This window comes from Melanotaenia boesemani, chromosome 20, assembly GCF_017639745.1.
Source record: "Melanotaenia boesemani isolate fMelBoe1 chromosome 20, fMelBoe1.pri, whole genome shotgun sequence".
Classification (NCBI taxonomy): domain Eukaryota; kingdom Metazoa; phylum Chordata; class Actinopteri; order Atheriniformes; family Melanotaeniidae; genus Melanotaenia; species Melanotaenia boesemani.
In genome coordinates this window covers 6,483,015-6,496,632 of record NC_055701.1, presented here as the reverse complement: position 1 = coordinate 6,496,632, position 13,618 = coordinate 6,483,015, and the positions used below count along the sequence as shown (strand labels likewise).

General features: G+C 38.4%; 1 protein-coding gene across 2 annotated transcripts in view; it reads left to right on the top strand.

The window, feature by feature from the left end:
- Positions 1 to 13,618, top strand: part of tpo (thyroid peroxidase) — a 35,870-nt gene that overhangs the window by 7,518 nt on the left and 14,734 nt on the right. For both annotated transcript variants that reach the window (XM_041972884.1, XM_041972883.1), the window contains exons 5-7: positions 80 to 209; positions 860 to 1,060; positions 3,010 to 3,486. In XM_041972884.1, coding sequence (XP_041828818.1) covers positions 80 to 209; positions 860 to 1,060; positions 3,010 to 3,486 — 808 coding nt within the window. The remainder of the gene's footprint in view (positions 1 to 79; positions 210 to 859; positions 1,061 to 3,009; positions 3,487 to 13,618) is intronic.

Sequence of the window (13,618 nt, the reverse complement as noted above, 5' to 3'; positions counted from 1 at the left end):
GACCCATTAGGAACCTTTGGAGGAAACCAAATGAGAGCTCTACAGTATTTTTAAATATACTCCATGATTCTTTTTTCAGGCAAAATCCTCGCTGGGGAGCAGCTAACACTGCCTTGGTCAGATGGCTTCCAGCTGAATATGAAGATGAGGAGGGAGAACCCAAGGGTTGGAACCGAGAACGGCACCATAATGGATTCCTACTTCCCCCGGTAATCTACAGAATGCTGGTCTGACGGGCACAAAAGTCTCAGCTGGAGAAATTACAGCAGACATGAGCGAGCTCAGCCTGCAAGTCAATGCAGAATTCCATTTATTTTCTAACCTGTTTTAAAGCAGATAAGGTCCCCGGCTATTTAGCAGGAGGCAAATGTGTGTGTGAGAGATGACACAGATAGCAGCTGCCTTTGACTATTGCAGTGCTTAAACATTCACAACTTCCACAGCTTGAAATGAGCCGGTTTCCATGGATAAACATTATTCCTTTCAAACAGCAGATGAAACTGTTGTGCTGATTCTCGCTTGAATTTTTTTGTCCTAATTTATGCACTCATTACAGAGTGAGGTCCGTTAGTGGAAGAACTTATTAAATATGCATCAGTTGTGCTCATCCTGCAATTTACCTCCACATATGAGAGCTATAATTTAGTGTTTTAGATAATCAGCCATCTTTGATCCTAACTATTCCAATTTTCATTATCTGAGGTTGAGCAAATAACATCTTAGCTTTTTATCTATTTATAACATTAGTTAAAGGATTTAAGAATGAACTACGTTGGGCTTCATTTTAGTCAGTGATGATTTAATAAAAGCAAATGTTACTGTAAACGTCATCCATAATAAAAGAAATCTGTGTCAACAGCCTCGGAGGGTCAGCAGGGAAATAATAAGGAGCTCCTGTAAATGGACAGATGATGACTACTCTCAGCTCCTGGTGGAGTGGGGCCAGTACATTGATCACGACATAACCTTTACACCTCAAAGCACCAGCAGAGCTGCTTTTTGGACAGATGTAAACTGTCACGAGACGTGTGAAAATGTGCATCCATGCTTTCCCATCAAGGTAAGCTGAAAACATCCCAGTTTTTCTGCATTTTCTCACCTGTTTCAACTGTTAGAATTCACTGTATTTGAATTATAGGGAGCATTTTGACCGAGTTAAATTTCAAAGTGAAGGATAATGAGAAAATAACACTCATATAACTTTTAAATTGAACTCAGGCCAGCTGTTTAGCCTAACTTGAGGATACCATGCAGCTCATCACATAATGGGAAGTATTTTACCTTCCAGGGCAGCAGTGCTGTAGCAGATAACATTTTACCACTACAGGGAGGTTTTCAATACTTAACATTGCTACAAGCACTGTTTTCTATGGAATCATCCCATAGCCAGCTAGCTAGCGATCCATCCATCCCTGCTTATTCCAGTGCAGTGTTGTGGGAGGCTGGAGCCTATCATAGCAGCTACTCGGCAAGGAGGTTACACTCTGGACAGGCTGACAGTCTATCCCAAGGCCAACACAGAAAAACAAATACTAATGCTCACTCCTAGAGATAATTTAGAAATGCCAATCATCATAGCATGTTTATTTATTTTTTTTAATGGACTGTGGGAAGTAGAGGTGCACCCCAAGAGCAACCATGCATAGGTAGAGAAAACACGCAAACTCCACACAGAAAAGCTCAAACCAACATTCAAACCAGGAACCTTCTACATAAATATGCTTGAATTGAGTTGCACCACAGGGATTATTTATTTAGTCATTTATAGCTGTTTCAATAAAAGTTTCAGAGATGTTGAACAAGCTAGAAAAAAAATAAAATAAAGGGAAACATGAATTGTGTTTGTGAAAAATAAGCAACAAATCAATATTTTAGGACCCCACACCAAGTTAAAGGTCATGGCTTGACTCAGAACTACTGGAGACAGTATAGTATGAATGAGGGAAACCACTTACATATGTTTTGGGACTGCCCTAAACTTACTCAATAGAGAAATTAAAAAATATATAAATATATAAAGCTGCTGCATGCCCTGTTACAAGTAAGAAATGTGGTGATGGCGCAGCCCAGCACCCCCTACAGTAGAAGAGTGGCACAATACAACTGTGGAAAAACATGGAAATGATTACTCTTTTGTTGAGATTTCAGTAAGATAAATTCAGGCAGACATGGAAAAAAATGGATTGAATATGTAACCCCACTGCAGGCAGACTTTGTATAATTGTTCAAGTGTCAAGTACTCTTCTTTTACTCATGCTGGATGGAGAAGAGTAAGCTGTCTTTATTCTACTATTATTCTCTCTCTTGCTTTTTGGGATCGCCTGCTAGTGCAGTACCTTTGGGTTTATTTAAAATTTCTTTTTATTTTTCATCTTCCTGTCTCCTGGATTGGAATTTGCACTTCAGTTCTATCACTCCACCAAATGTCACAGTTTTTAGATGTTAATGGACTTAATTGGCTAGTCTTTGCAGATTCCTGGGTCTTTAAAAAGAAGAAGAAGAAGAAAAACAACAACAACAACAACAAAAAAATTATTAATAATAAGGTATTTTTGGTGAAATCTGACCAAAAAGACACAGGTTTCAAAGGGGAGTGTCTTTACATTACAGATTAATATTTCTACGCTTTAATTTGTAAAGAATACACAAAATACACATGAAAAACAAATTAATGGATTTGGACACAGCACAGGGACTTCTCTCTCACTGCAGTCCTTTTAAATCCCACCTGAAAAATGAGCACCATTTTTCTAAAGATTTTTCCCTCATTTGGTGTTTTAACGATGGTGGGTCAAGCTGACTAGTAAATTGTTAAAAAATCTCCATGAGTGGAAGTTACTTTCAGCTACATCAAAGGCATAGCATGTGATTCACATTGTTTTCATACTTATAAAACCATTTAGGGAGCATACAACTGACTCTAGCTCAGTGTTGAAGCCGGTAGCAAGCAGTATACCTGAGACTTAGAGAAGTATTTTCTTTCCCATATTGGCTTTGTCTTCTCTGCAGACTGAAGACTCACTCTGCATGCCTTTCCATCGCTCAACACCGGACTGCCATGTCAGTTTTGGGTCTGGCATACAACAAGCTGTGCAGAGACAACAGCTGAATGCCATTACATCTTACATTGATGCTTCACTTGTGTATGGTCACACTCCACAGCTAGAGAGCTTTCTTCGTGACCTCTCTGGCCTCAACGGGAAGCTTGCTGTCAACGACCAATTCAGAGATCCAAATGGAAGAGCTTATCTTCCCTTTGTAGCCAAGACGCCTTCAGCATGCCGCATGGATCAGAAGGGGGAGAGAGTGGAGTGTTTCAGTGCTGGAGACAGCCGGGTCAATGAAGGTCTGCCCCTGATCACTTTGCATACACTGTGGCTCCGGGAACACAATCGAATTGCAGAAGCACTGAAGAAAATCAATGATCACTGGAGCCCTGAGACCATATACCAAGAAACCCGCAAGATTATAGGCGCTCTGCACCAGGTATGTGACTACCAAACCAAATCAAGCTGGTAGAAAAGTGGCATGGAAAAGTTTGAAGTGCCTTACATTGCACTCTAAAGGAAATTAACTTATAGGCCTACAACCAATTGTTTAATTAAAAGTTTTGCAAATGAAATTACAGTAAACTTGTCAAAAATACTCCTTTCCCAGTGCAGGAATTGAAACATTTAAATGAGTATTTTGGGAAATATTTCAGGAAGCATTTCAGGAAATGTTTGTTTGTGTTTATATGATACCTGCAACGTCTGTATGCTAAGAATGAAGCTGAATCTGAGTTAATTCAAGTTTGCACAGATAGGGGTTTGAGAGAAATGGAAGAGAATGTTGATCAAACAATGGTCAAAATTTTGATCATTCATACATTTAGCTTTGTTTTCTCATTCACATACAATCCAGTGTATAAATGAACAAAGTTATGCTGTTAGCAGTAAAATTGACCTGCCTACCTTACTTGTTCCAATATACTTTCAAAATGGTCATATTTTTATTTGTGCAAAGCATAATTTTCAATAGCAAACTTTAAAAGGCTCAGGTTTCCTCCTTTCTCCAACTTCATGCTAATTTTAGCTGTAATAGCTAGCTCTGTTAGCTATCATGAGTTATATGTCAGCCTCTTAAAAATGTCTCTACACAAAAAGGGATTACATTAGATCCATTAGCCTACTTACTGATATGTTTCAGTAGTTTATTAAGGGTTCAGTGCCAATGGGTTTGTAAACCTCCTGTGCATATTTTGCTCCGCACAAACAGGAGGAAGAAAGTTAGCAGAGCACAAAGATGAAGCTTAAGTTCAAGGCCACCTTTTGTAAAATGATGTATACATGTTTTAGTTTTCATTCACTCTCAGTTTACCTGTTTTTCACTTATTTTTTACTAGTTGAGGAACCTTATTTTCTAGTTCAGTTTACAAAGCATAACTACTTGCTTAGGTTTAGAAAAATATTGTGGTTTTGTTGAGCAACATTTAGCATCCATGGAAAAACATTACTTTATATGGCGCTTGTGTTTGTACAAAAACCAAGAAAAAGAGACGTACAACATGTTTTCAGGCCCTGTGCACAAGGAGACAAGTTTAGGTGAATTTAGGTGAAAGTTTTTAATCAATTGGATGTTTCATCCAGATGGAACTGGTATTTCTGGAGCCTGAAAAGACTCATTTGTAAACCAGGTGTTAAAGCAGGTAAATTTAAAAATGCCACAGTTTTATTTCCATATTTACAACCTATGACCCATCAGCTGATGACACCATAGCTCCACTTCTCATATGCATGCACAAACCCCGACCACAGCTACAACTATAGCAGCTAACAATGTTGCACTCATGATACATAAGCTACTTAGCATGATATGGCTTTTACAGCAAAAACCTTCATGTCCTCGACTGCCACTATCAGTGAAAACACATTTGCAGTGAATGCCCATGCTCCTTGTCGTCTTCTCTGTTTCTGGTGGATTTCTGTGGCAACATTACAGAATGACGGTCTTGGATATCTACTACAGTATTTTCAGTGGTTTTGTGTGGACGCACATCTGTTGAATTTATTTTTTCTTAAAAAGTAAATCGGTTCAGTCTCCATGCAGATGTAGCATTGTACTTTATAGCAGAAGAAACATATTGACTAAGTTTTTAGTACTTTTTTCCCTTAAGCAACTTGGCAATGTTGTGCTGAATTTTTAGGATGTTGTTATATTTTATTTTCTTTCTTTCTTTCTTTCTTTCTTTCTCTCTCTCTCTCTCTCTCTCTGTCTCTGTCTCTCTCTCTCTCTCTCTCTCTCTCTCTCTCTCTTTCTCTCTCTCTCTTTGTCTCAGTATGGATGAATTCTCCCATGCAGTGAATTTTCTTTAACAAGAAAAAACATGTAATGAGTACCGAGATTATTTTCTAAAGCATTTGTCAAAGAAAGCTTTTTTTTTTTTAATGGCTCCATGAAAATGTGTTTTTGATTGGGAAAAAAAAGTTAGATCCTTTTTAGTTTTTGTAAAGACCCAGCGATTTCAGATCAGTAGATGCTGTTTGTTTTTGCCAGCGAGAAAATCTCACATGTTTTGATTTGGAAGGATTTGTTTTGTTGCCACACTCCACGTACAACTGTTTAATTTACAAGGCATAGTTGGCTTTATGTGGGACACTGAAGATAAAAGTCAAAGCTGTTCCAAAACTAAAAGAGCATAGATATTAACTTCAAGCCATAAGCAAGACTTTTTTTCTTTCTTTTTTTTTTAATGTAATGTGAACTGATGCAAAAATTCTTATCAGAATTAGGGAACTTTATTTTCTTGTTCTATTATTTATTTATTGTATTATTTTTCGTTATGTTGTACCCTACAATCTGGACAGACCGCATTAATTCACCATTACTTGAGCAGATGCACAGAGATCGAACATTTTGTAATTATCTATCAAAGAACAAACTGATGTTAGGGATGGTGACAGAAATGTTTAAACAAAGAAAAAGAAATAGTTTTTTTTAGTGTGAACTGAGTTATGACTCATCAAAATGTGAGTTTTGAGAAAAATTAAGTCTGGATTTGAGAATTGATTTTTAAAAATTGACATCAACTGCATTCAAACAGCAAGACAAACAAACAAACAAAAAAAAAATCAATGTCAGCTTTATTTATATAGCACATTAAAAAGTCTTGTAACTTACAGTCATCAACAATAGGAAACAACAAAAGAAGAACAATAAAAAGAAAAGAACTGTGAAATAAAACAGATATAATCCAGTAGATGTGACTCTGCTCAGCCAAAGGCCAAGGTGAATAAGTGGGTCTTAAGATGTGTTTTAAAAATGAAGAGGCTATTCACAGACCCCACAGAGGGGCAATGGAAGCCACAGCTGCAAAGGTTTGATCTACTCAGGTTTTCATGAGGGATCGAAGAATGTCCAGGATCATCTGGTCAGCTGACCAAAGGGCTCTGGAGGGTTGATGCCAGTCCATTCAGAGACTTTAAAGCAAATAAAAGAACCTTAAATCAATCCTGTACCTTAATGGAAGCAGGTGAACTGAGGAAAGCACCGGTTTCTTTGCTCGCATTTCTTTGTCCCGGTTAGGAGACAAGATGCTGCATTTTGTACAAGCTGCAGATGGTTGAGATCTGAATTGCCAATGCTGACGTACAGGAAGTTGCAGTAGTCCAAGTGCAATGAAATAAAAGCGTGGATAACTTTTTCTAGATCATCCCTTCTTAGATAGGGTTTGACTTTGACTAGAAGTCGAAACTGAAAGAAGCTAGCCATGACCACTGAACCGATCTGCTTGTCTAATTTTAACGCCTCATCAGTGAGAACACCAAGATTTCTAGCTTGCGTTCGTATATACAGGTGAAACTCAAAAAATTAGAATATCATGCAAAACCTAATTTATTTCAGTAATTCAACTTAAGAAGAAAATTAATATTTTATATAGACTCATTATACATAAAGCGACATTTTTCAAGCGTTTATTTGTTATAATTTTGATGATTAGGGCTTACAGCTTATAAAAACCCAAAAATTTAAATCTCAGAAAATTAGAATAGTGTGAAAAGGTTCAATGTTGTAGTCTCTAAGAGCCACACTCTAATCAGTTAATTATTCCAAAACACCAGCAAAGCACTCCTGAGCATTTAAATGGTCTCTCAGTCTATTTCATGGGGAAGGTTGTTGACCTGACAGTTGTACAAAAAAGAGTGGTTTGGCTGAAACATCATAAAATCTTTCTTGATTCCTTTTCTGCGTTTTTTTTTTTTTTTTTTTTTTTAAGCTTGTTCTCAAGTTTTGCATGTTTTCTGAGTAGCACTTCAGTAGCTGGGAAATGTTGTGCACAGCTTTCTACCCATCAGTAGTTAAGTCTGCACTGAAGTGGAGAGGCACGGTAACTGAGGAATGCCAATTATGGATCCGAGCTGCTATCTGCTACTTTCTTTAGCAGTTGCTTGAGGATGTGGACACCCTTTTCTGCTTGTCCATTTGATTGTGCATAGTGTGGACTTGATATAAAATGGTGAAACTTGTACTGCTCTGAAAACTTTTGCCATTCCCTGCGACTGAAACATGGTCCATTATCACTCACTGCAATGTGTGGGATGCCATGTCTTGCAAACATGGATTTGGCATGTGTGGCATCTGTCATCTATGTTCTGAATAACATGCTGCAGTTGTGTGTGTCATGTTATGCTGCTTCAGCTATTTGTCTCAACTTCATGTTAGATACCGGCAGAGTACTAGACTCCATGTTTATGGGACTTTCAATGTCCTCATCTGTTGTACTCACACAGCTTTCAGCAGGCGTTCTGGACAGAGCATCTGCGAGTATCAGGCGTTTTCCAGGTGTGTACACCAGTTCGAAATTGTACCTTAGGCATTTTCATCATTAAACCCTGAATCCATGGTGACATTTCGTTTAGGTTCTTTTTGATAATGGAGACTAGTGGGGGATGGTCACATTCCACAGTGAAAGATGGCAGCCCGTAGATGTAACTGTAAAACAGTTACAATCTGTAGGCCACGCCTAAACTCTCTTTTTCTATCTAGGGATATTTACATTCGGTCTTTATCATGTCCTTAGACACATAGTCTACTGGTTTCCAGTGCTGTCCCTCAGCCCCAAGCACTGCTCCTATACCGTCTTTGATTGTGCTGTGGTCATAGTACGCTAAAGCTGGTGCAGCTTGCTTTAGTCCAGGGGTAGCCAACGTTGGTCCTCGAGGGCACCAATCCGGCAGGTTTTCCAGATTTCCCTGCTCCAGCACACCAGACTCAAATTAAATGGATCCAACAGCCTATAAGGATCTCCACAATGACTTGTTAGTTTAGGTCAGGTGTGTTGGGGCACGGAAATCTGGAAAACCTGCCGGATTGGTGCCCTCGAGGACCAACGTTGGCTACCCCTGCTTTAGTCTTAGCCAATCTTGCTCATGCTTTGTAGCCCATTTAAAGTCACAGTCATTGTGTAAGAGCTCACGGATGCAGGACGTCTTTGCCGTGAGGCTGGGAATAAATGTACTCATGAAATTTACCATTCCCATAATGTGCAACACGCCTGTCTTGTCTGTTGGTCTTGGCATGTTCAATATTGCCTTTATTTTGTCTTGTTCCGGTTTTACTTCTTGAGTTGTAAGTTTATCTCCGAGGGAGAGGATCTCTTGCACTGCAAACTCAAACTTTGCTCTATTGAGTTTCAGTCCATACTTTTGTATGCGCTCCAACAATTTATTCAGCCTCTAGTTGTGCTCTTGGAGGGATGAGCCCCATACAATAACGTCATCAATGTAAACTCTGATGCCCTCTAAACCTTCCAGGATCTGTTCCATTGCTCTGTGGAATATTTCTGGTGCAGATTTTATTCCAAATGGCAGTCTCAGAAAACAGTACCTCCCAAAAGGTGTATTAAAGGTACAGTACTTAGTGCTGCTCTCGACCAGTCTTAGCTGCCAGAATCCTTCTGAAGCATCAAGTTTTGTGAAATAGTTAGCTCCTGCCATTTCACTTATGATTACACTTATGAATTAACCCAATATGTAGGCTTGTTCTTGATTACACCCAGTTGGGTCATCTTGTTCATCCAGTTCTCGCTTTTGGGCTTCACCCAGCAGGGCTGGGACCCTATGTAGTGCATGAAAAACTGGCTGGGTGGATTTTATACATAAAGGGCAGTGTACCAAAACCCTTTGAAGACATCAGTAAGTTTTGCATAATAGCAGAAGGGTCACATTTTGGATTTACACTACATTTACATTTTTGCCTTTCCTTCCTTCCTTCTTACCTGTGAAGGATTGTTTGTCAAAATGATTCTTCCCATTACAGTTGGAGCATACTTTACCAAACGCTGGACATTGTGCTGTGATTCGCAGGAAAACCTGGCGTCCTCGGCACGCTGTACAGTCCTGGTCTGCTGGCAACATTTCCCTCTCTGACGCGACACTGCGCCAATCTCTGCTCTTTCACTTATGGGTGGTTTGGCACTTGATATCTCGCTGAACGTTTTCATTGCTTGTGGGACAGTTCACTCCCTGGGCATATTTTAATAGCCCTATCAAGCGTCAAATCTCTCTTAGCTTTTTATCTTCCATGCAAAAAAACTAATTTGTCTGTGATCATTGAGTCCTTTAATGTCCCAAAATTACAAGACTGTGCTTTGAAACGCAGGATGGTCAAAAAAAGCATCACACAGCTTGTTTTGAAGCTGCACACGCAATCTAAACATGTATCTTTCATATGTTTTGTTCTTTTTTTGCAGTGAGTGTCAAACTTAGCAAGCACAATGTCCATCTTCTCTTTATCTTTGACCATATAACACAAACTTATTATATACTTTAATAGCATGGTCTGATGAAAGTAAACAATTCAAGATACTTAAAGTGCAGCTGTGTTGATTTGGGGAGCCATGCCATCTGCTGGTGTTGGTCCACTGATTTTAGAGCACTTCATGCTTCCTTCAGCAGAAAAGATTTTTGGGCTGACTTCATTTTCCAGTAGGACTTGGCACCAGCCCACACTGCCAAAAGAACTAAAACCTGTTTCAGTGACCAAGAGATTACTGTGATTGACTGGTCATCAAACTTTCTTAAGCTAAACCCCATAGAAGATCTCTGGGGCATTGCCAAGAGAAAGATGAGACATATGAGACTGAGCAATGCAGAAGAGTTGAAGGTCGCTATTGAAGCATCCTGGCCCATTGCATTCCATTACACCCCAGCAGGGCCACCAGCTGATAACATCCATACCACGCTACATTGAGGCAATAATTCATGCAAAAGGGGCTCAAAACCAAGTACTGAGTTCATATGCATCATTATACTCTTCAGATGGTCAACATTTCTATATTCAAAATACTTTTTTTTATTGATTTCATGTAATTTTCTAATTTTCTGAGATATTGATTTTGAGTTTTCATAGGTTGTAAGCCATAATCATCAAAATTATAACAAATAAATGCTTGAAATATCTCACATTGCATGTAATGAGCCTATATATTAGTTTAATTAGTACTAATATATATTAGTGTAAGTTAAATTACTGAAACAAATTAAGTTTTGTGCAATATTCTTTTGTTGTTTAGTTTCATCTGTGAGGTGCTAGTGGGCCAAGAGAGCTGGCAAAGACCTTGACCAAGTCATTCAGACCATAAATTCATTCCATAAATAATTATTTTAGCTGATGAAGTTGACAAGTGGTGATGCAGGTTGCCACTTTTTCTACCATCTGAAATTAAAGCACTCTTTGGGCACTTTTCCAGCAAAACTTTAAAATGTTAAGCATCTCTATTTTCATTGCTGTGCTCCTTTTTTAAATTTTGATCTTTGTGTTTAAAGTTATCCATTTTTTTTGTGTAGTGCTGAGTTTGATATTTCAACAACCAACACTTTGATTGGTTCATTGTTTTTTCCTCTGATGTTCCATAACGGAGTTGAAACGTGGTCATTTCTTGTTTAATATTTTGGACTAAATTAGACACTGTGGTAACAAAGGATAAATAAATCATTGAAGAGAAGCTTATGTGAAATGACATTTTGTATTAAATGAGACAAAACTGCCACTCTGAGTTAAATGTGAAAAGATCACCAGGCACCACACAGATTTAAAGGTCAAGAATTAACCAAGTTTCATGCATTTTAATATATGTTGTCTTGATAGATAAATGAGCAGGAATGAGTGCTTGATTTTAGCAGCAAGTAGAAAATGCTGACTCATTTAAGCTGAGTCAGCCATGACAAAAGTTGAAAAGCATCTTCACAGGAGAAATCTGAACTGATTTAATTGCTGTAATTACTTAAAGCAACCAGATGTGGATTAAGCCACTTTGCTGTCATTGCAAACTCTCACAGGTCTTTTTCAAATCTCAAGTTAAATTTTCAGTACTGAAAACTTCAACTCTTTTCATATTAAGCATGGGTCACATAATGTTAGCATTTGAAAAATAGCAGACTGCAACATATAGGTAAAAAGAAACACCTTATTTTGTTATTCTTCTATGATTTTAAAACATTTCAACTATTTTTATCTGAATGTTTCAGTTTAAAGACTTCTAGCTTTCTTTTAGCTTATTGTTCCTGGAAAAATCACCAAATCTCCACCCATTTATGCTCTACACAAAAGACCAATACGAAGCATTTTTTGCACAATTTACGTGCATAATTTGGCCCATTTTGGGGTCCTTGGGGGATCGGTAACATGACTGACAAAGGAGTAGTACCACCAGAAACCAAAGGGGCAGTGTAGAGCAGTATAGCTGATATTCGACCCACAAAGAAGAAGCCATTGTGATGTATTTAATGGCCGCACAGACTACCACCATCTACTGCGCTACCTCTTCTTATGTCTGTTTGAGAATGAACATTATCATGATCTCTTCAATGTTATTGTCTGAAACTGACATCGGAACTCGAAGATGAAATCTGAACTGTGACCTGCCCTCTGGCTAATGTACAGGATGAATGAAACAATTAAAGCAAAAAACAAATAAGTTTTCATCGACTTTAATTAAGTAAAAGAAAATTCGGCTGTCTGATGTGGACAGAAGGCAGTAAGCCAATCAAAAACTGGCAATGAAAACTAGCTAGTTTGCTTGATGCAAAATGTTCAAGCTTAATAAGATGGTTTCTTTCTCAGTGGTTAGGCCCAAACAAGAGATGAATGGGGACTTAAATTCAACAAATGATCAGAAATTACTCCAAATAAACCCTTTGCTACACCTTTTATGACTTGGATGGATAAATGAAGAAACTAGTCAAAACTCAGTCAAATTATAAGTTACTATGTTAAAAGTTTCTTCTTCCTGCATTTATTTAAAATGTCTGCTTAATTGACACCAGTTGTCTCGTTATGCAGCAGGTGTTCATTGCCGATGAGTCAACATCAGCCATAACTTTTCACCATATACTCTTTGCACAAACAAACCTCCCACCAGCTTATGAAAATGTCTCTATCTCATTACAAAGTTCTGCAGTAAATTAGCTAATCTTTCTAAAAAGAAAAAAAAAAAAAAAAAATGAGACAAAGTGTGAGATATAAATGGAAAGGAAATGCTGTGTTTTGCAAATGACATTTTCTTTACTGAACTGCAACCAGTTTTCCTAACATATCAAATGACAAAATACAATTTCATTTACACACTGATGCCAACAGAAACTCTATGCTGGCTCATCACCTGCAGGGAAGCAATTTGAATTTGGTGCACAGTGAGCTAGATAACAGGTGAAAGCAGGGGTCCGGATGTGCTGATTTCCAGCACCACAAACTGGCTCCAGGGATATACCTCACAGGTGGGGAAAGATCCTTAGCTGGTGTGTTAGGTGGTGCAATTGGTAGGAAACCCCAGGGCAGATATCCTTATGGATTCTTTTTTTTAATCACAGATATAAATAAAACAGGGAAAAAGTAAGAATGTGTGTGTGAGTATATATACCTTTGTGGGTACATGTGGTGTGTGTATGTTAATGTGCTTCTTTAAGTGCAAAATTTAATCAGACTTGGATGAAAAGTTTAAAACAACTTAGCTTTGAATCCATCCATTTATCTCCTTGCCACCTAACTGCAGTCAGGTCGGGGGGGGTCGCAGCTGCCTACGTAGAGAAGAAGCAGATTTCCTCTCATCGGCCATATTTCCTAGCACAACCAAGGGGGATACTGAGCTGTTCCCTGGTCATTCAAACAATGCAGTCCCTCCAGTACATTTTGGGTCTTCCCCTGGCATCTCCTCTCAGTAGAACATGCCCTTAATACCTCCCAAAGAGGCGTCCAGGAGGCATCATAGCTTGATACCTGAGGCACCTCATCATGCTCCTCTTGATGCAGAGGTGCAGCGATTCTACTCTTGAGCCCCTCAAAGATGTCGAACTTCCCTCAGTTTTAAATTTTGTTTTTTGTGCAGATGTTTGTGCTGTTTGCATTGAAATATAAGGTTTCAGTGATATGCAAATCATTACATTCTGTTTTTATTTACATTTAGGGCGGGGTCCTAACTCTTTTTGGAAACAGGTTTGTAACTGTTAGCTTCTTCATAGAATGTCAGACAGATTGCCCGAGAATGATTGATCCAACTGTCTTTACTCCTTTTAGCTACAGGCTGATCATTATTAATGGTGAAGAAAATGTTGGGCGCTTTCATTTTTCATTGAAAAATCTT